At 41.1% G+C, this 23,143-nt stretch overlaps 1 protein-coding gene across 1 annotated transcript in view; it reads right to left on the bottom strand.

Moving 5' to 3' along the window:
• The window catches only part of PARD3B (par-3 family cell polarity regulator beta), a 1,146,588-nt gene that overhangs the window by 67,933 nt on the left and 1,055,512 nt on the right, over positions 1–23,143 (bottom strand). Inside the window, exon 22 of the mRNA XM_062190191.1 lies at positions 3,772–3,851. Within this exon, the coding sequence (XP_062046175.1) occupies positions 3,772–3,851 (80 nt within the window). The remainder of the gene's footprint in view (positions 1–3,771; positions 3,852–23,143) is intronic.

The following is a 23,143-nucleotide window of genomic DNA, read 5'->3' as shown; positions in this document are numbered from 1 at the left end:
AGTCTAGGCCCTCACTGGGTCCTGTTTGATGCGTGTGTGAGTCAAGACAGCACAGTGTAAGCTGCAGGGCACAGAAGTTGGGGGCTGCTGTAGAATGCCTTGGGGTCATCAAGGCAATAAAGTAGGGTCATCTCCAGAGAGTGGGCTTAGTCATCTCCATGGAGCTTAACAGGAGTGCCACTGCAGGAGTGTCAGGGGGAGCTTACCAACGTATAAAAGAAATCCTGGACAGCAGTGAGGGCCCAGCTGGGGCTGCACAGCGTGTCTTGCAGTGGAGCCAATGAGCGCAATTTTATGGTTTCTCCAGTGACCACTCACCACCAAGGTCCAAAGGGCCAGGGACAAGAGATGCAGAGTTTTTTTTTTTTTTTTTTTTCCTCCCTCCTTAAGACTGTACACTTGATTACAAGCCCGGAAGAGCAACATCCTGTGCTGATGCACTGAACCATCTGCAGAGAGGGGGATAATGGGGTCCTATGGGGCCAGGGATGGGCCAGGTGGGAACGATGGAGGCTTGAGATGGGAAAGCAGAGAGTTTGCTGCCGAAGGGGCTGCCTGCGAGGAGGCCTGTAAAACCAGAATGGGGCCCGGGAGAATTGAAAGGGGCTGGCAGGCTGGAGTGCAAAAGAAGCTGTTTGCAAAAATACATCCTTTGATGTTCCCACATTCTAGCAGCCTAGGAAACAACCACTTCCCTACTTACCTAGGGTGAGTAAGAAGTGGTGTCAGGTGAGAATAAGGGAAAGCTGATTTCGTTCCGTTTATTCCTAAAGAAACCTGGGGGTTGGGCAGGCTGGGAAAACACTGGCCCTGGTAAAGGCCTGGTGTTTGCTAATGAGGTTGTATTACAACCACACTCTGCTTTCCAAAACAGCACCCTCAGGAGAAAAGAAATAAAGTCATTTTTCTTTGGAGGCAGAAGATTTAACATTGCTTAACAGCAACACTTAACATTGCTTAGCCCTTAGCCTCAGGCAACCTCCTAACTACCAATGGTGGGAACTGGCCTGAGTCTGTGCTGGCCTAGGATCCGGTTTTATTTTGTGAAGCATCACTCGGAGTGGCAGCAGACTGCATGGCTCTGCTCTGAAGAGCACGGAGCTATATGAAAGCATAGGAGGGAGCCCCTGTCTAGGGCTTCTTGCCTACTGTGTGCATGGTAAGGCACTTGGTCTCCGGTGATGGCTCTACATTTGGAAGACAAATCACCTTTACAGAGCTTACCTTTAAAACTCCTGGCATGTGCTCCAGACACAAGGAAGGGACCTTATCGGTCAGACCAGATTAAGTCCTCCAGAAGGCTGGCCACTGACTTCCTATAGATAGCATTATTCTGATTTTTAATTAAAAATTTAACTCCATAAATATTTCAAGGCCCCCCTGCCACTGTGACAAAGAGGGATCCGGTGCCTACAGAGATGTGTGTGCCTCATTCTCTTGGCAAAGGGGGAAAGCAGTGAAGCTGGTGTGATTCAATTAAATGGACAGTCCACTCTCCCCTGCGGGGGAGGAAGGAGCACACCAGGGTAAATGTCACTGACACTCAGAGCTGAACCCACACACCTGCTCAGAAGCTAGCCGTGTGGACCTCTGCAGCCACATTCGCTTGGGTCCGCATGGAGCCCACCTCTCCCACGGACTGGAGCACAGAGCATGGGAAGCAGCTTTATACCTCCCCGTGGGATGCTGAGACCCGGCTTGGAGCTCCCCCATTAAAAACCAGCGCCTGACATTTCTCCAGCATCTGAACCCGATTTTTCTCTCCATCATGGCTACTTCTTCTGCCAGGTCACTATAAAGGTCTGTTTGCACGTGTAACCAAGCCTTCCTACCACCCTGTTCAGGAACGAGGGGACGCCCAGTCTATGATGTTTGCCTTTCGATGGCTGTGTTTCCAGGGCTGGCAGGATCTGGTTAATTCATGTGTTCTGATGATGGCTCCAGAGCCACAAACAGCATAAATGTAGTGCTGTTGTCATAAAATTTGCTTGGCAGTGTTTATTCCTAAAATAGACTTGTTTAGAGTCAGCCATGATAGAGCATTTCAGGGCTTATAAACGGAGTGGAAATAGGAGCTGGCCACTCAGAGAATTTCAGGGATTCAGAGGATAAATAGTAATAACTACTATTATAAGCGTTTGTTTCCACTATCATAAAAGGCTCCTTTGCTTGCCTCTTTTACTAAACGAGAGAGACCGGAGGATGGTCAGCGTTGTGTCTCCAGTCTCCACCTTCTCAGGGCCCAACAGAGTAGGTAATTACTGTCTCTATGGGGATGAATGGATGAGGAAATTAGAACTTTAAATGTTATTTTCTGTGCTTTTGATTCATGCAGAAGAAAAATCTATTTCTACATTCTGAGTGCAAGTTGGCCAGAAAGACATTAGACTGTTTCCAGTTTTCCTTTCTCCCCCTTCTCAGAAGAACATACTTTCCATCTGCCTTAACCACAATTTCCATACACTTCGACGGTGAAAGCCGGAAATCTTGTATTTAAAATAAATTTTGGAAACTACTTCCATTTCTCAAACAAAGACAAAATACCAGGCCAGTGAAAAAGAGGGACAGGAATAAAATAACAGATGAGGAAAAAATGTCGAGACAACATTAGGAAGAAAAAAGAAAAGAGGAAGAGAAACTAAATACAGTGGCAAAGATGCTTTTTTTACATACTGTGCTTGGGATAGCCTGCCTAATCAGAGTTAAAAATTGGTTCTCCAGTAGATCTGAGATCTTATTACTTTGGAGAAGCCACATGCTATTTGTAAGAGCAGATGGTCACCTAGCTATGCATGTTGTAACGTTCGGGATGTTATTTTTGTAAATTCACCCACAAAAGTATAACCAACACGAAACTCAAAACAGCAACTCTCTCTCTCTGAGTTAGCACTTTTCACAGCTTAGCTTCCACGGTGAACACACTTTCCGTGGGGTCCTCTCCTCACCCTTTTACAAGGCGATACTCAGAAATGCTTCAGAGTTTTCTGGCTGGCATTAACCTTTCTTTGTTCCCTTTTTGAACTCACTAATTCTCACACTCTCAACTCCTCCAGCTGCCATAGTGGGTGGACTGTCTGCGCTTCTGGAATGGTTTCCTCTTTGTCCTGGGCTCCTGATAGCAGACTAAAATTACTCCTCATCTCACAGATAAGAGTGCAAACCTTTGAGAGCTGTATCTCATTTGCAGGGGTGTCCAGTTACAGCATCAATGGATCGTGCCAGGCCAGAATCACCAAGTGAACTTTTCCCACGCAGTTCTTGCCTTCCCCTGCTGTATCTGTGTCTCTCAGCAATATTTGCTTATTGCCTTCAGGGCTCGGTCAGATTCTAAATCAAGCACCAACACCTTCCCAGGTTCCTGTTTCTCCCCTGCTTTTTAACACCCACATGCAGCTCGCCAAGGTTAAGGCTGGCCTGCCCTTTCTCATGGGCAACTCCTTGGACAGAGGATTTACTACTTTATCGTCTCTAAGCTTGGTGCAGGATGTTCAATACCATTTTTATAGCAATGGCTTAAGATTTCCATTCAGTATCCAATATTCTTGCTGACATGTTCAATTGCAATGATATACTATTTTCTCCCTTTAAAAATAAGCCACAAGTGTTTCAATTATTAGCACAGTTGTGAAGATGGCACGGGGGCTGCAGCAGACGGCTGTAATGCAGAATTGTAACATTCCCTATCTCAAAGGCAGATTTCTATTTCATGGAGACTTCTCTAAAGACTCCCTTTGCAGGTGAGCTGGCAATGGGAGCCTGTCGGCGGCCTACCTGGGTAAGGATGCATACTGCCTCTCCATCCCATCAAAGCGGAGGCTGTGGGCGTTCCCCTCTGGACCCTTTCCAGGCACCTGTGGAGAGAAAAAGATGGAGAGATGACGATCTATTATACAGCCCGGTTACTGACAATGCAGCTGAAAATTATAATCAGCGCACAAATGCTACTCCTGCCTGCCAAAAATCAACAAGGAAAATCAAGCAGAACCTCGGTGTCGCTATAGGAATTGATGATGGAGCCACAAATGTGGCATTTAACCACAAAGTCATGTCTTTCCAAAAAGGTCATTGTCATCCTTCCTGTCCCCAGGATAGGGATTTTCTCTAAGCTGTAAGACCATATATATTTTCTTTTAAAAAATATACTTCCAGTTTTAGAATGGCTTTAAATTCATGAAAAATTGGAACAGTCCCTATGACTACCATCTTACTCTAATATGGTACATTTTTTGCAATAAGTGAATCAATATTGACACATGATTGCTCCCTGAAGTCTGTAGTTTATTCATAGTGCTACCTAACATCTTTGTTTCTACAGTCCCGTCCAGGACACCGTATTAGTCAGCCATTGTGCCACCATACGCTCCCCTTGGTGGTGACAAGGATCATATTTTAGAAGCACTTTTTCTTTTCTTTTTTTTTTTGACAGGCAGAGTGGACAGTGAGAGAGAGACAGAGAGAAAGGTCCTCCTTTTTCCGTTGGTTCACCTCCCAATGGCCGCTGCGGTCAGTGCGCTGCGGCCGGCGCACCGCGCTGATCCGAAGCCAGGAGCCAGGTGCTTCTCCTCATCTCCATGCAGGTGCAGGACCCAAGGACCTGGCCCATCCTCCACTGCACTCCTGGGCCACAGCAGAGAGGTGGCCTGGAAGAGGGGCAACTGGGACAGAATCTGGCGCCCCAACCGGAACTAGAACCCGGGGTGCCGGCGCTGCAGGCGGAGGATTAGCCTAGTGAGCTGCGGTGCAGGCCTAGAAGCATTTTTTCTATGAAAACTTCTTCACTAATAGGGGTTGGTGACAACCAACTATCTACTCCACAGTATCTGTGGTTCCTCCCCTTACCACTTTGAACCTCACTTAGTTCTCCCCAACAGGAAAGGATACATAGAAGTGAGTGAGAAAGAGAGAGAGAGTGAGTGTGTGTTTTACCTAGGGTTTTTTTTTTTTTTAAATTATCATCATTTTTTAATCCTTTCTGTGTACTTCCTGTGTTCACCTCTAGGGGATCCTTTTCCATCAGCCTCTGAAATCCTGAAGGGCTGTTTTGGCCCCAGTAAGTTCTCAGTAGAGTGTTCTTTTCTTTTAGAAAGACCTTGTTCTCACCCATCTTATTCTCATCCATCTGTATCTACCACACCCACCAAACACAGAATGAATACATAACAGGTATGTAAAAATACTTGTTCACTTATCAATTCCTCATTGTTCCCATCAACACATGTGGTATTATGGACCAGTCACATGCTTGCTTTAGTACTGGGGCAGTCTGCACACATTGGGCATGGAATTGATAAATAGAAAACCTGGATTATTCTAATTGGCTGCGGATGAGGGGAGTTTGCTAGTAAACGTAAATTAACAGTGTCAAAGGTCAGTAAGGGACGATTTTTCTAGACAGTACTCTGTAACCTGGAAGTTATTCTCTTCTGACCAAAAGTCCCAGCTCTCCATACAACTATCTTCCCAGCTTGTGTATGGTGTGTGTGTATGTCTGTGTGTGAATGAGGTCAGAGGCTAGGAAGAGACATTGAAAAACAAGAATACACATGCAGTTAGAATAAGAAAGACTATCCTTGGTATCTTATTATTGCAGGACACTATTTGGAGTATGTCCTATAAAATCTCTTCATATTTCAGCAACACATGAAACAGGAGTAGCTGGAGATTTTAGGAGGGCAAGTGTCTACTACATTACCTCCACAAGGAGGAACGGTACACATACACACATTGACAGCAACACAGAGATGGAAAATTCTCTCCATTAGGATAAAAGTCTGGATTTTAAACCACTGACCTTTCACCAAAGACCAGTGGCAGTGATGGTGACAGATGGGATAAATAAACAGCAGAGAAAAAGGAGTGAAGGGCGGAAGTATTGTCTTCAGCCACTCTAAGGTAAGTTTTTAAACTTTGTTGATGGAGGAAGAATTCGGGTGAATGTGAGAACTACACAGAAGATTAGTAATTGTGGTTGTTGGGAAAATACCATACCTAGGTGTCCCTAGTATGGCTTGAGACATTTAGAAGTCATTTGTTCCTTGTGGTCACAAAGCTCCAAGTTAATTCCTTGAGCACTGCTATCCAGAACTGGCCTGGCCTAATGACCATGGCCATCAGTATTCTGGTGCCTGCAGGTGCAGCACTCCATGGCTGTTGCTGTTCTAGTGAGTTACCTATGTGCATATTAGCATATTGTGTGAAATGAACGATCATCCTGTCCTTAAGGAACTTTCTGTCTTGTTAGGAAAACAAGCATTAGAAATTAAATACATAAATAATGATGTAGGACAAAGTATGATCAAGTACCATTCAGGATGTTACCAACAGTAGCACACATGAGGCCTGGAGATGTGAGCACACATTTCATAGGAGCAGCAGAACTTGGGCCAGCCTTCAAAAGAGAGGCAGTATATTTCAACAAATGGAATTAGAAATAGAATTGGAAATGGAATTAGAAAGTTAGTTTATTTTTATGCAAAAAGAATTGAAATCTACACATACATAGTGTCTTCAAAAATTTACAACAAATGTATATATTATGAACAAACATGCATATAAAGTTTTCTACATGAAAATAAACTTCTTTTTTTTTTTTAACAGGCAGAGTGGACAGTGAGAGAGAAAGAGAGAGAGAGAGAGAGAGAGAGAGAGAGAGAGAGAAAGGTCTTCCTTTTGCCGTTGGTTCACCCTCCAATGGCCACCGCGGCCGGCGCACCATGCTGATCCAAAGGCAGGAGCCAGGTGCTTCTCCTGGTCTCCCATGGGGTGCGGGGCCCAAGCACTTGGGCCATCCTCCACTGCACTCCCGGGCCATAGTAGAGAGCTGGCCTGGAAGAGGGGCAACTGGGACAGAACTGGTGCCCGCCCCCCCCGGACCAGAACCTGGGGTGCCGGCGCCGCGAGGTGGAAGATTAGCCTATTGAGCCATGGCGCCGGCTATGAAAATAAACTTCTAATTCCATCTTTCCACCAATGTTTTGAAATTCCCTCATGAATATTTGTGTGCTTTTCTTTTAATATTAAAACATTATTGACAAAGCCACTGATTACTGAGCATCTACTATATCCCAATGGCATGTTAGACACTGTATTCAAAGCAATGAAGCCATTCAGCCACTAGTTCTCGAGGAGACAGGCCTGCAAACAATTATGGTGCAATGAGATCACTACTGGAGTAGAATTCGAAGGAAGCACGCAGCACCTGGGAGAGTTGAAGACAGCATCATTTGGGTGTTGAAGTTTCACCTCAAAGTTGAATATGAATGAGGAGGAGTTTTTCAAGTGAGAAGCATGTAGGAATAAGAAGCAGGCATTCTAAGTAGAGAGAACAAAAGTGGAACAACAAGGAGGCATAAAAAATAGCATATTCAGGGATGTCAAGATTTTGGTGAGGCAGAAACTGAGTACAAAGAAAAGGGTGCTATTCACTAACAATACTACTAAGGGAGATACCCTGTGGTTATGACTGCAAATGTATTAAAGACTACGTCTTTAAAGCAGTTTTAGGCTCACAACAAAATTGAGAGGAAGGCACAAAGATTTCCCATATATTCCCTGCTCTGATGAATACATAGCGTATCCCCATTATTAACATCCCCCAGCAGGGTGGTACAATTATTACAATTAATAGACCTATACTGACACATACTAATCACCCACATTCCATAATTCACACTAGGGTTTTGTCTTGGTGTTGTGTGTTTCATGGGTTTGGACAAATATATCTGTTATTATAGTATCAATTCATCCCCCACCCCCAAATTCTTTGTGTTCTTTCTTCTTATCCCGAACTCCTGGAAACCACTGTTCTTTTTACTGTCTGCAGAATTCTAGCTTGTAGGGACCAGTGTTGTGGTCCATCAGGTAAAGCCACCTGTGATGCCAGCATTCCATATTGTATGCCAGTTAGATTCTCTGCTAATGAACTTGCGACAGCAGCAGAAGATGGTCCTAGTGCTTGGACCCCTGTCACCTATGTAGGAGACCAAAATGGAGTTCTGGGATCTTGACTTCTGCTATTGTGGCCATTTGTGGAGTGAACCAGTAGAAGATCTCTGTCTCCCTTTCTATCTCTGTAACTCTACCTTTCAAATAAATAAATAAATAAATAAATCTTAAAAGAGTTCTATCTTGTAGAATATCATGTTGATGGAACCATACAGTATGTAGTCTTATTTAACTTAGTAATCTGCAGCAAAGTTTCCTTCGTGACTTTTCATTGGCTTGATATTCTATTTTTTTGGGCTATTCCAGTGTCTGGATTACTGCCTTTTATTTATCCATCTATCTAGTGAAAGACATTGGCTGTTTCCAAGTTTTGCCAATTGTGAATAAAACTAACATAAACATCTGTGTGCAGGTTGTTGTATGACATAAATTTTCAACTCTTTTGGCTTAATACCAAGGACTGTGATTGCTAGATTACCTGGTAAGCATATGTTTAGTTTTGTAAGAAACTGCCAAACTGCTTTCCAAAGTGGCTATTCCATTTCTCATTTCTATCATCAATGAATGAGGGTTCCTGTTGCTCCTCTTCCTCACCAGCATTTGGTGGTGTTCAGAGTTCTGGATTCTGTCTATTCCAACAGATGTACAGTGATATCTCATTGTTGTTTTAATTCACATTTATCTGATGACATATAACATAAAAGCGTTTGCTTTTTTTTGGCATCAGAATATCTTTGGAGAGATGTCTATTAAGGTCTTTGGCTCATTTTTTTCATCAGTTTTTTTCTTCCTCATCAGATATGTCTTTGAAAAATTTTCTCCCTGTCTATGGCTTCTCTTTCCGTTCTTTTGATGGTGTCTTTCACAGAGGAGAACATTTTATTTTAATGAAGTCCAGCTTATCAATTATTTCTTTCTTGAATCATGCCTTTGCATAATATTTTAAAAAATATTATTACCAAGCCCTAGATTTCTCTCCCACCTTATTTCTAGGAGTTGTATTTTCCTAAAGATTATTCTTGCCATTGTGCAGAGGTTCCAGTGAGGTCTGAGTCAGAGATCATAAAGGCCTAAATGAGATGATTTTCCAAAGGATGCAGACAAGAGAATGACAGAGGATGCTAAAGAGGTGGGAACCATAATATTGACTGGATTGAAGAGAAGGGTGTGTTTAGAATATTGTCCAAGTTTGTAAACTTAGCAATGAGATGGGCTACACTAAAGGAAGAAACCATTTGGGAGTAGGAGGTGAGAACATTTAGACACATTTAGCCTGATCTGAGCTATATAATGGGGATGTCTTAAGGATAGTTGAATATAAAGTCTTTGGTTCGGCACTGTGGTGCACTGGGTTAACGCCCTGGCCTGAAGTGCCAGCATCCTATATGGGTGTGGGTTCTAGTCCCAGCTGCTCCACTTTCCATCCAGCTCTCTGCTTTGGCCTGGGTAAGTAGCAGAAGATGGCTGAAGTCCTTGGGTCCCTGCACCTGCGTGGGAGACCTGGAAGAAGCTCCTGGCTTCGGATTGGCGCAGCTCTGGTCATTGTGGCCAACTAGGGAGTGAACCATCAGATTAAAGACCTCTTTCTCTCTCTCTCTTCTCTCTGTGTAACTCTGACTTTCAAATAAATAAATAAAATCTTTAAATAAAAAAAAGAATATAAAGTCTTGCAACTCTGAAGTGTGGACTAGAGATGTAGAATTAGAGAACATTCAGCAGATATATGGTACCTGAAACCAAGGAAAAAGAAAGCCAAGGAAAAGTCTGTAAAGATGCAATAGAAGAAAAGACATGCAACAAGAAGACAGAATACTGCTAATATTCTAAGGAACACTATCAATCATGGGGCAGGCCAAAAAAAAAAAAAGGTGAAGTTTCAGAAACAAACAACAGTTGGTCAAGAAGAGACCAGGAGAGGAAATATTTACTACAGAAAGGAGGCAGTAGCTAATAGTGTCACAAGCAGTCAAGAGCTTTAGCAAGACAAGGGCTGCCCTGTATGTGGTGTGTTGGAACATGTTACTCAACCCCCCCTTCTTGTAGACTGTCACCCTGAACTGCAGAGCATGGAAAGCTACAAACTGTCTTTCCCAGAATTCCCTTGCAGCCAATGTACTGGCTGTGATTGAAGTTAGGCCACAACATTTGAGAACTGGAATTGAGGCAGAGGGTTCATTTTCACTGTTTAGCCTGGGAAGAGTCTTTAAAAGTAGGCTTGGTTTTCCTGTGGTAGCTTTAGCAATGAACCATCAGTAGTTTCTGGGGTGCAGTGTAACTTTTATAGTTGACTTTGGAGTTGGAAGCAGAAGTGGCTTCCTGATTTTGGAACCTTCTTAGCCATGGCAGCTCCTGATGTAGGCATTTTATGGCTCTGGAGCCCAAAGCTTCCTGTACAGAAGTGGCAACAGCTTCCTTGGGAGCTTGGTTCTACAGTGTGTCTTGGAAAATCCGTCCTGAATGTTTATCCAAAGACTTGTTTCTTTAACCTTCCTTATGGTTCTATAAGTGTCTTACTACAACATAAATTTGTTCATGTTTAAATTAGCTAGAATAGTATTGTTCTGTGCAGCTGAAGAGTAACATCTATGAAAGTATGTGCTGGAATTGCAATAAGATGGTGACTTGTGCTCACTGAGAGTGATTTTAGTGGATCAATGGAGAGAGAGAGAGAGAGAGAGAGAGAGAGAGAGAGAACCATAATGTATAGTATTGAAAACATTTACAGCCTTGTAATAAATAACTACTGGTTGTACTGTCTTATGATTTCATGCTTATGAAGTAGAATTAATATTTTCAAGTAAATCAGCATTTGTTACTGTCTCTGGGGCATCACACTAAGCATTATCTGTAACACATGGAGATGGGAAGTCATGTCCCTCAGGGACAAATCACTAGTGGAAATCATGGGAATAAATTTGTGGTCCATTATTTAAAAAATATGTTTGACTGTTTTTTTCTTCCTAAATGATTACTGTGGAAAACCACCCAAGGAAGACCTCTATAACATTGATAAATGAATAATATATTCATATCCATATTTTAATGGTATACAGAGCTTTTTCCTCATTCATTTATTGGTATTTCTGTGCTGTAGGATACTTTTCAAAAACATGAGTTTTAAAGGATATCTATCCCATTACATAGGTAAGTCATAATTTATCTAATCTCCTGCCATTTGATCAAATTTTCATATCCCAATTAGAAATTGTGGCAATATGGGTTAGCGGGTTGGGACAAACATTCCTGCACTCAGTCGTAAATGGAGGGTAGGAGATTGGAGATAGAGAGCTGCCAAAGAGAAGCTAATTATGAGAAGTTGTAGCTAAGTCCTTAGGAAGTCAGGCCACTTGAGAAGGGAATGAGGGGAGGAAAAACAGGCTCAGACATTTACACATGCTCATTTCTCATTTTGCTCTGTGCTCAACAAGATTCCGAAATGTTCCTGCTTGAAGAACTCCTTATTAGGTAATTTCCCTCATCACAGAAAAATAAGGTCAGCGGCTTCAATCCAATTAATTTTTTAAAAGCCCTTTATCTTACTTGGGATCATGCAAGCTTTTTTTTTTTTTTAAGCGTAATGACCTAAATATAGGTCTGGTGGAAACAATCTTGACTTAAGCCATAACAGAAACTTAGCCTTTTACACAACAGTGTAACATTAGAATGTATGACTGGACTTTGAGCCTATTTATCTTTCTCTTACTGACAGGGCTCAGGAAGTACAACTTCAGAGAGCTCATTTAAAACGATTTGAAGAGCTCATACCTTGGTGTGCCTTGCACGTGGTGGCCCTCTTTGGCAGGACTGTGACAGCCTGTGACAAGGACTTGGTGTTTGGGAAGAATGCCGAATTAAGATGCTTCTAGACCGTGAGAGTTCTCCTGATTTCACTCACTCAATGCCTGTTGCAGCTAGGGTGTGAAGAACCTTGTTAAAATACAGCTAGGAGTCTTTTTTCTCTACAAATGCAAGGAGCTTGCCACTTACATATAGGACTTCTTAAATTAGTAAGTATTTTCCTGGCATTGCTCGAGTCAGCAGTTTTATAAAGCAATGTTCTAAAGGGGCCACTGCCTCCTCCCCTTTTATTCACTTTCCAGATTAATGGGAGAAGGGTAGATATGCTGCCCTTTGGAACATTTTTAAACAATTCCATAAAAATTTTTAAAAAGCCACATCAGATTTTCTGGAAGTATCTATGATGAAAATGGAAATAATTCAAAATTAACATGTTTTCTAGCTTCTACAAGTTGGGATACATTTTTTTTTCCACGTTGTAATTTATGTCCTATAAGCCAATTTCCTCATGAAATTTAAAAGCCGCTGAGATGGAAAGGCTGTGCAAAGTTCCAATACAGCTTATTCAACTCCATATAACATCCTCATCTACAAATACGTCTTACTCAGATCCATTACCAAAAAAATGAGCTCCATGCTGCCAGACACATCATAACATTAAGATGCAAAGTATAAAAATTGAGATGCCATTTTAGGAAATGAGCCTTTCACTTTCAGTTGGTATCATGACAGATATTTTCCCAGCAATGTTTCACATTTCTTTCAGTTCCATTGCTCTTACCTAGTTAAAGGTTGGGCTGGAAGATGTTGAAAGGAAGCCGCAAAACAAAAACTTTGAAACTTGACTCTGAGTATCTCGTAGCATTAAGATATTCTGCTAAAATGCTACATGTTTGGAGGGAAATAAGGGCAATATTTAGAAGAAGCAGCAGCTTACCAAAATAGGTTGCTTAATTATTTCTCTTTGATAATGATATTATGCCTGAGCTACATGCTTACAAATGTGCTATCCAGAGAGGCAAAGAACCCACATTAGTTCAAACTATTATTTCTGAAGTGTTTGTTTTCTCTAATTTGATTTCAGTAATTTTGTCAAATAACTGGGTATTTAGCTTATAGACTAGCCTAGAACATCTGCTAGTTTAGAAAATACAGCAAATGAAATATTTTTAAAATAACTCTTGGGCAGTCTTGTAACTGTTTTGTTGCTGTATTTTCCTGCCTTATAAAATATCACAGTTAAAACAAATATCCCTGAGACAGGCATTTGGCCTAGCAAATAAGACACCGGTAAAAACATCCACATCTCATGTCAGTGTGCTGGGTTCAATTCCTGACTCCAGCTCTTAGCTCTTGGCTCCTGACTCTGGCTTCGTGCTAATGGAGAGCCTTAGAGGAGGCAGCGATCGCTCAGGTAACTGGGTTCTTGCCTCCCATGTGCGACATCTGGATTGTATTCCACTTGCAGCTTTGGCCTTGGCCCAGCCCTACCTGTTGCTAGCATTTGGGGAGTTAACCTGTAGATGGGAACTCCCTCTGTCTCTTTCTCGCTCTGCCTCCCAAAACAAAACAAAAACAATCTGGAAATCTTGAGATTTCTTCTTTTACATATTTATGAAAGCTATTTAATGTATAATTTCCACATTTATGTTGGCCACTTCTACTTCATTAATACACCTCATTAAAACAGGAATTATATGTAAGTACAAAACTTTATAGTTGAATTATAAAGACAGAAAATCCATCTACAACATTATGAAATTATAAAGAATATGTTTGGATTTAGGTGTCAAATCTTATGCTAGTACCATCCAAGTACTAGCTATATGTACATCGGGCCAGGGCATCTTAATAACCTGAATTATCCCTGTGATGATTGTCTTCACATAAAATAAAATCAGACATCTCCTGCCAGCTCTGTTTGTTTCTGGGCCTAAGATACAGTTACCATAGAAACTATGATTGTGGATACAATTTTACAAATTTGGCTCCATCTATCAGATGCACTCTGTGTGTGTGCATGTGTGTGAGTGTATTGTGCATGTGTGGGTATATGCCTTGCCAGTGAGCTTGAAGAACAAACTCTGGCTCTACATCTTTAATTAAAGAACCAGATACCATTTTTCATTTCCTTTCCCCCATCTGTCTACCTACGAATAGAGATATGCAACACTAGCTAAAACGTAAACTGATGCATGAGAAAAAACAAAGGCAAATGAAAAGATGAATAAAAAAAGATATTAGGGAAAGCATATCCTAAGAAATCTGTCTGTCATTTGTCCTGTATCCTCCGGGAGTGGAGTCAGAAGAATCTGGTGGAGTTTCATTTGTTGACACCAATCAATCACTAGCTAGCTGTATCAGGTACTTACAGTTTTTGGTTTCTAAATGTTTCTTGGATGTTTGATGTGAGTCATTTATCCCTCAATGTTTTATTTGATTATTTGTGGCAATATTCTCATTTCCCCCAATTTCTCATTTATTTATTTGAAAGGTAGAGTTATAGAGAGAGAGGGAGAGGAGACAGATCTTCTGTCCCCTGGTTACTCCTCAAATGGCTGCAATGGCCATGCCTGGGCAAGGATGAAGCTACTTCTGGGTCTCCAACATGGGCACTGGGGCCCAAGCACTTGCGCCATCCTCTGCTGCTTTCCCAGGTGCAGTGGCAGGAAGCTGGATGGGAGGGAAGCAGCCAGTTCTCGACCTGGTGCCCATATGAGATGCAGGAATCACAGACAACAGCCTTGCATGCTACGTATGGCAATATTCTTTACTTATCCTCAAATAAACATAGTAGACCCTCAAAATGTGCCAAAACTTAAAATTATATCATAGTCTGATTCCATGCATTTATAGCAGTCCTTTCAGCTGAAAGGCCCTATAAAGGATATTTAAACTCTGCAGCATATTTGAAATATACTTTCATTTATGAAGACAAAACATCAAATGCATGTAAAATTTTTAGCTTCCAATAATCTTTTTTTTTTTTTTATTTCAGTCAGTGGGCAAGTTTTGGTCACTTTCTTTTCCAGTTTCTAGAAAGGAAGGCCTCAGGAACATAGTATAATTGGTATGGTGAGTCACAATCAATGCTGTGATTTTCATTGTAGCCTCATTTCACACTCGAGGAAATCAGAGTTCAGAGGTAGTGAAGTGGCTTGCCTCATTCGTACAGCAGCAAAGCCATGATTTGAACCGAGATCCACCTGACCCCAAGGCAACACTTCTCTTCCTCCTTACGCTGCCTCATATGTTGGTAGTGACCAGTACAGATGCTGCTGTTCTATACCCTTGATGAAGAATTGAGACATAAGATCTCAAAGTTCAAGTGATTCTATGGTGGCAACAGAACAGAGTATGTGAAATTGAGACTATCATAAGCACCCTGAATGTGTTTATGGTCATTATGGCCATGTCACTGAACTCTAATGCCCTAGCAATATTTATTTTTGTAGCTGTAGACATGTGTGTGTGTGTGTGTGTGTGACTTTTTGGTGTAGAAAACATAATTTCTAATAAACAATCCTGTTTTATATAAAAGAGCCTGGATTATGCATATTTTTCAGTTATTCGTACATGGTGTCAGTTAATGTGGTTTACACAAGACTCCAGACTGTAAGCTTCATGACTTCAGGACAATGAATTCTTTTTGCACCATTGCGTTCTTAAGGCCTGGCATATCATTTTGTTCATTAATATTTATTGAGTCAATGAAATAGGATCCTCAAACATCTATTCAGTGGAAGTTAACAAAGAATTAATCAGCTTACTTACTAGCCAGCTAGGTTTTTGAACCAAATCTGTTAGATAGTAGAAAACATCAAATATTTTTAAGGGAATTTTACCTTTATGACAACTGTCTTATAGCTATGTCTTATAAATAACACCACTTTTGTTTACATGGTCCCTTTATCATATCCTTTAAAATTAAAACAAAGGCCAGCATTGTGGCTTAGTGGGTTAAGCTGCCACACGTGATGCCAGCATCTAAGATGGACACTGGTTTGAGTCCAGGCTGCTCTACTTCTGATCCAGCTCCCTGCTAATGTGCCTGGGAAAGCAGCAGAGGATGGCCCAAGTCCTTCAGCAACTGTGCCCACTTGGGAGACCCAGAAAAAGTTCCAGGCTCTTAGCTCCAGCCTGGCCCAGACCTGGCTATTGTGGCCATTTGGGGAATGAACCAGAGGATGGAATATCTCTCTACATAACTCTGCCTTTCAAATAAATAAGTAAATCTTTAAAATTAATCTATAAACCCTTTTATAATTAGATTTAAACTTAGATCTGGAGTATAAAATCGAAACCATTAGAAACCTTAATTTTGTAATTGCTTAGGGTAAGGGAAGATTCACATAAGTTCAAAATAATAGACTAATAGGGAATCCTTATCTGATAGGATGAGTTACTGAACACATTGGACATAATTGCTGTTGATCTCAATATACAGTACTACTTGTATCTAATTCACAAAGTTTTCTTACCATTAATTCTGGAATCAGATAGGAATTTTCTCCAAAATTACATTGAACAAATTATTTTGTGACTGCCCATTGTAGCAGTGTAGTTCAAAATCTAGGAAGATCCATCCAGGCAAGATGAGGACAGAGGCAGAACTAAAAAGATTAAATTCTGAAAACTGACATTCTTGTGTCAAAATCTGCTTTGAAAAGCGCACACACACACACACACACTTCAATAGTTACCTACAAACTTGCAAATATATTTAATCTATGGCTGCTGTATTCAAGGCCTTTAGTAACCTATAGCAACCTAACTTTCCAGCTTTATCTTGCCCCTGTCATATTTACTCAACAATCTGGTCTCAGGGAACTTGGTGGATCTTGAACATGCACTTTAGTGACTACGGCAGGATGCCCATGCCCTTAGTTTTGATCACTCTTGTGTGGTCAGGTTAGTGCCATAAACATGGCAAGGGTTCAGTGGGTGCAGACTGAGAGAATGAGCGAGGCAATGAATGTTGCTCCAACTGGTTACATTCATTGTTGTGAAAGGATACAAACAGGCACAACAAGTAGTGCGCAAGAACAACAGATTCAATAAGAGCTGGTGCCAGCATTCCCAAGCTGATAACTAGCGAAGGGAGTCTGGCAAAGGCAATGGAGACAGGGAAAGAGAAGAAAACCCAAGAAACAGCGAAAAGTTGCAGAAGAATGGGAACTGTGGAAACAAGCTAGGTTACCACATTCTTTTCTAAATCTTTGTAGATAGGTAATTATTCCTGTCCTGAATTTCTCTCATTAGTCAGATTCTTGGATCAATCAGAGGACTCTATTCTTCCACCGGGCTGGTGAACATAGACCTTGTTCTTCTCATGAGATGTATATGTAGTATATTATAAAGACTGTAAAATGTGATTATTTTAAGTCAACATTTAAAGTTAAATTTGATATAATCATTTAATTGGGCATTGATTCATCTACACAGAACTCATTACTGAATTCTTCAATTTCACCAACATAATTTCCTTCCAAATGATCTTTTATCTAGATGCTGGAGTCCAAGTGCTATGAAAAACTTGCCAAAATAAAAAGCTTTTAGATTTTGCTGGCTGGACACAAACCCGTGAAGATTGTTGAAGAATAATGCATGCTTGCCAACTGCCAGATACAACTGCTTTTCGCATAATTAATGTCATTCTTGCTGCTCGAGTACCATTTCCATCCTCTAATAATTTCCATTAATAGAGGAAGTTTCTGCAATAATTTTTGCATCCTGCAAAACTGCCGTGGCTTCTAGACACCTTTTAATCAAAATAAATCAAAATAATTCCAATGGGTGAAGGGGGGGATGGTGAGAGATATTACTGTACTCCTGAGTTACATTTGCTTTGTCATTGTATTAAATCTCCAAAAACTATTCGAAGGGCTCATCCTGTTGACTGTCATTATGCCAGTTAGAACTTGGCGCTTTGATTTCAACTGCACTAATCATACACATTTATAAGAAGAGTATATAAAATGAAGTATGCTGGACAATTCAACTACCAAAAATGTATAAAGACAATATTTTTGAAATAACATCAACAAAAGATGAGCAGATGTACATGTAAGTTCAGGCCCTGTGAAATATGACAATTGTAAAATAGTTTAACCCCCATCTTCCAGGAAGAAGAAGTGACAGACTAACTGTAAATCATAACCTCAAACCTGCCAATTCACCCTGATTTTATGATGTTGCAAAATCAAGAACTCTGATTTGGATATAAAGTGATATAAATATACAAAAAGGCAACAATAACAAAAATCTGCAAAACTTTCTCACATGAGCCAAGGAATGGATGCAGCATCTTTGTGCAGCCATGGAAGAGGACAACATGCCCATGGTTAACCCATTATGTCCCACTGTACTAGCTATAGGATATCCATGAAGACTTGAATTGAGCAATATACCACATAGAGTAACTTTGAAATAAGCCACATGTCACTGAAATAATCACAGAATTGAAAACTTGGGACTTCATGGGTTTCTGGGAACTCTCTCTTGGACTTCTGCTACAAGCTGACTACTGGTACCAAGAGAGGGAAAGTTTGGATATACAAGGATCACAGCTGAGGATCTTTCCCACTCTGTTCCTGAGTTGCTTTTGAAGAGTAGTGAAAGTCTACATCAAAGTCTCATTTTCCTTTGCTTAAATTGCTTTGAAAAAACTTCCCCTGAATCACGTCTAACTGTAATTGGCCTGCTCTGTGAAGCCCACTGAGTGGAGATCTGACAGTGTCACTGAAGCAGGAAATGCTTGCTCTGCGCAATGGCCTGGAAGACGAGCTGAGGGTCAGGCTTGGGGACCATATTCAGTGATCTGATGAAAACTTAACAAGCAGGTACCGAAGTCACTGAGGGAATAAGAAGAAACAAAACTCTGGGTGGGTTTAAATAGTCTATGTTTAAAAATGCAGCTGGTCATCAATTAAGACTTCTGTGCTGCTACTTATGGGAAGCCCAGCAGGCACTGAATGAAGCCTGGCTTAGGGACTTGGATGCTGATGGACACTTGGTGGAGCTGTGCATACAACTACTCTAGAGGGTGACCCTTAAGAGATCAATTCCAATGTTCAGTTGTCCTGTTTTTAAAATGTTCTGTCTAGTTCCTACGTATACAATAAATCACATATCACCAGATCATCAGGAAGGATTTTGCAATGATTAGGGTATGTTTCCATATGCCATCTGTCTCAATCCATACTGCTACCCTGACCAGAAGAAAGGCAGGTGTTGTAAATTTCTTGTATGACCATTTTATTCAGGAGAGAAGCATGGCAGGGAAGGTAGTGAGTCAGTCCCAAAGTGCATCATCATTGCTAATACATGTCTGACTCCAGCATTAGTTGATTCTAACAAGAAACTGCACAGAGTTTCTAACTGAACAACAGGCCATGGGCTTAGGCCCACCTATAGCAGAGTGTGGAGATGAGGGGCAATTATTGCAGAACATATTTGGTTTGAATTCTAGCTCTACCACTTACTGTGTGACTGTGCAAGTTCACTTTTGAGCATCATTCTTTCTCAGCTGCAAAATAAGACTAATAATAGTACCTACCTTACATAGTGATTGTGAGAATTAAATGATATGATGCATGTAAACCATATTACATGTCACACACAGAGAGTCTACTTAATAATGAACTATGTTCAATAAATCTTAGTTCTGGCTGTTAGCACTGCTGTTATATTGAACCTGAGCTATTTTCTTGGTAAGGAAAACACCAGGAACGAATTTCTTCCCTGTCCTCTAGGATGCATTTCCATGAACCTCTGACCAGTGTTGGCTAAGATACAGACCTAGTGGAAGCTTCTTCAGTGACACTGTTCTAACAGTACTGGGACAGACAATAAGGAGGAAGAGAAAGAAGAGACAGACAGGGACAGAGGGAAGAGAGAACATTTATTTCCTCTTATAAAAGAGTCTCTTTTTTGTACATTGTGTATGCAGGATGACTGGCTGCAATGACACCTTTAAAAGGATGTGTGTGTGTGTGTTTAGATGCACACACACATCAACATATAACTATCTTACTGCTCTACACAGGGACATCAAGGCTTCGGATAAAGTCTAAATTCTTGTATGTGACATCCATGCCTTTCAGGGTCTGTGGTCATCATCATCATCATCATCTTCACCATCTTCCCAGCCCCATTTCCTACTGCTTCCTTTCTGTGTGTCCTGCATGTGCCCTACTCAAGTGCTGGTCCTCCCTTGGCCCCACACACTTGTACCCTTCCTTGCCTTTTCCCACACATTTCTCCTTCCCCTTCCATCTCTTCACCAGGCCCTCTAGGAAGTCCTTCAGATGGAGAAATTCACTTCCTATTTTCTGAGAGCTCAGAGTACATCCACCTCCATCAAGAGACCCAATCATTCTGCTAGAGGGCCTGCCATAGTCCATTGATGGGTTTTTTCAAATGAGTACAATCTGCAGGTTTAGTCCTGAATTATGGTGGACGGTCCCTTTATTGTCTCCAAGTCTGAAAGGCTCCTCAGCATCTGTGTTCAGAGAGATGCTTGTCCAGGGACAGTTCTTCTAAAGAAGCAAAGAGGCACTTTGAGGGAAAGCATTTGAGGGGAAGAGGCAGGAGGAACACAGGAAAATGGAGAAGAAACCACATGCAACATGATTCTCTCTAAGCAAAGAAGTGACGCTTCAGTGTTGGCAGCTGGGTAATGGAAATAGTGGTTGAGTGCTGTTTAGATGATCTCCCATATATAAGGAGAAAAATGTTTATCTACTTAATCTAAGGGTCTATCTACTATGCCCTAGTAGAGTGTGAGTGTTGAATAGAAATTGACACCTATTTGTTATTTGGTACTGCTCTGCACTGTTTTACTGGGCTCAGTGGGAGAACTGTGAAGTAGCTTACAAACATTAGCCTAATACCCCTAACTCATCAATGTAATGGAATTAAGAAAAGTGAAAATTTAGGATGAATATTGCAAAGAACTTCTTATGATATAATCCATTAGGATGAAGGATAATTTCCCAAGGGGAGTTGATTTGTGTGTTAGAAAATGTGTACACCCATTTATAATGTATTTGTGACAGATATAATGCCTTTTCCGTCTATAAATCAGATTTACCTTCTGTTAGAAACCCAAGAGTCATTCCTACTGAAGGCTATCCTCCTGGGCGCTGACCTGCAAAGATTTAAAATCCAGAGGGCCCAATTACTAAAAATCTTCCATCCTGTAATTGGGTTTTTGCATGGAAAATAACAACAGTATTAGTCCAAGGAAGTAGAGAGAAACAGATCTCCTGGATCTCTCAATTGGCCCAACATAGTCAAGTAAGAGATGGGTCTCTCTGAATATTTTTCCCAAGGGCCATGTGAAACTCACTTTTACCATATAGACAGCAAAACTGCATGAATTACACTAGCAATCCACAAGTGACTCAATGACAAGATGAAGACCATCGGATTTAAACTTACAAGGTTCACAGGGGAAAATACTACCTTTGGGTTGAGGGTCATCCACTGAGAACAGTGCATCCAAAAGGAACAGGTAGAACCATCTTTGTTTCAGAACAGGGACTCCTCACCATAACTCAAAAAGCAGCAAGACTTACATAACTGGGAGCAGGACTACACAATAGTTTGGAAAGAGCAGGAATAGAGCTCCTTTCACTCCATTCCTAAGAACCTAGCAGCTTGTGTTCAAAAGTCAATCAAGTCATTCTTTAAAGAATCAAAATTCTATTTGTCCCACATCTTCAATGTTGCACAATTAAATTAACAGGGCCACAACTCAATTGCTTCATTTTATCATTCTTACTCAATGAGAATTCAAATATTTGCCCATAATTAATAGCCTTGATAGCCCAACTATTCGGGAAACCTAACAGCAAGAGTCTAAAAAAGGAGAGAGTATACTTATAAAACTATTTTAGATCCACTCCAAATTTTATTAGGCCTGCTGACACACTTTTATTAGACTTACCCTGATTACTTCTCAGTCCTACCCTTGCGGGTGAACACAAGATAGCACCACTGTCATGCTTACTAGTGGGAAGTATGATTTGGGGTACAATTTTTTTGCTAGAAAAGGCCCAAAGAAAAATGGCCCAACACTTCAACATGTTTCTAACTGCTAATTTCTATGGGTCATGGAAATTAGGGAACCTTAAAATGGGAGAGCCTGGTTCTTACCTGAGGAGTTACAGCAAAGCAAAAGGAAGCCCAGAGCTAAACTTCTCCAAAAAGAGGACATTATAAAGGCAATGGAGTGAATTCATTATCTCAAAGAGATGGAAAACCTTTTACCCTGTTCTTTAAGTAGGCTATTATTTAAACACCATGAATTAAAGACACTCAATAAATCAGTATTTTCAGAAAGTAAATATATTTCTTATTATAATATAAACAAATATTTCTCAAATAGTATTATTACTATGTGAAGTTCGGTCAGAACATTCACAGGTTACAATGAACTGTACGGAGTCTGTACAGCATTGTGTAGCTAACATCAGAATTGCAAACTATTGTTAGTAGAAATCCCACAGGATGCTTTAATGGTGAAATGCCCTGTAACATCTTTTGGCATGGAAAAGGTTATCAAGTGAAGAATCTGAGAATCGTGACTCTGGATGCTTTCTCTATCTGTTGACTGGGACCAGTTCTGGAGGACAGTGACACTAGGATGGAGTAGGTGTTAAGGGAAAGGCAGGGTATGGATGCCTTCCCATGCAACTTCTTCCTGTTTTCATGACTGCAGAGTTCAAAGATGGATTAGGCCCATGGTACTGCTTATTAGAACATTAGAAGGGAGAACTGACTATGGGGCAACATACCTGCATGGGAGTCATGGAGTGAAGGTATATGCCTGGAGGAATTCCAATCTGAGCTGTAGAGTAGAACCCTCATGCCTAACAATTGTGAACAATTTCTGTGACTGTGATAGCCTCTGGTATTGGCAGTCTAGAATGAAAGCATTGGCTCCCTCTCCTGAAAATCACCCTCGAGAGGACAGCCCTAAAAAGAACACTGTGGGCTACAATCAGTGAGAATGTTTTTTTTTTTTTTAATTTTACTGTTTTCTAACATGAGTATTATGCATTGTATAAGCATCTTAGAAAATTAGAAATAGCCAGTATGGGTAAAAATGGCAAAATAGAGTGGACTTAATAATTTTGCCCCAAAAGACTCAGCCAGTGCTGACCCCGCTGTGTGCATGGACTCCTTTTTTTTTTTTTGACAAGCAGAGTGGACAGTGAGAGAGAGAGACAGAGAGAAAGGTCTTCCTTTGCCGTTGGTTCACCCTCCAATGGCCGCCGTGGCTGGCGAGCTGCAGCCAGCGCACCGCGCTGATCTGAAGCCAGGAGCCAGGTGCTTCTCCTGGTCTCCCATGGGGTGCAGGGCCCAAGCATTTGGGCCATCCTCCACTGCACTC

The sequence above is a fragment of the Lepus europaeus genome, chromosome 1 (assembly GCF_033115175.1).
Source record: "Lepus europaeus isolate LE1 chromosome 1, mLepTim1.pri, whole genome shotgun sequence".
In the NCBI taxonomy this organism is placed as follows: Eukaryota; Metazoa; Chordata; class Mammalia; order Lagomorpha; family Leporidae; genus Lepus; species Lepus europaeus.
This window is presented reverse-complemented; position numbering and strand designations above follow the sequence as displayed.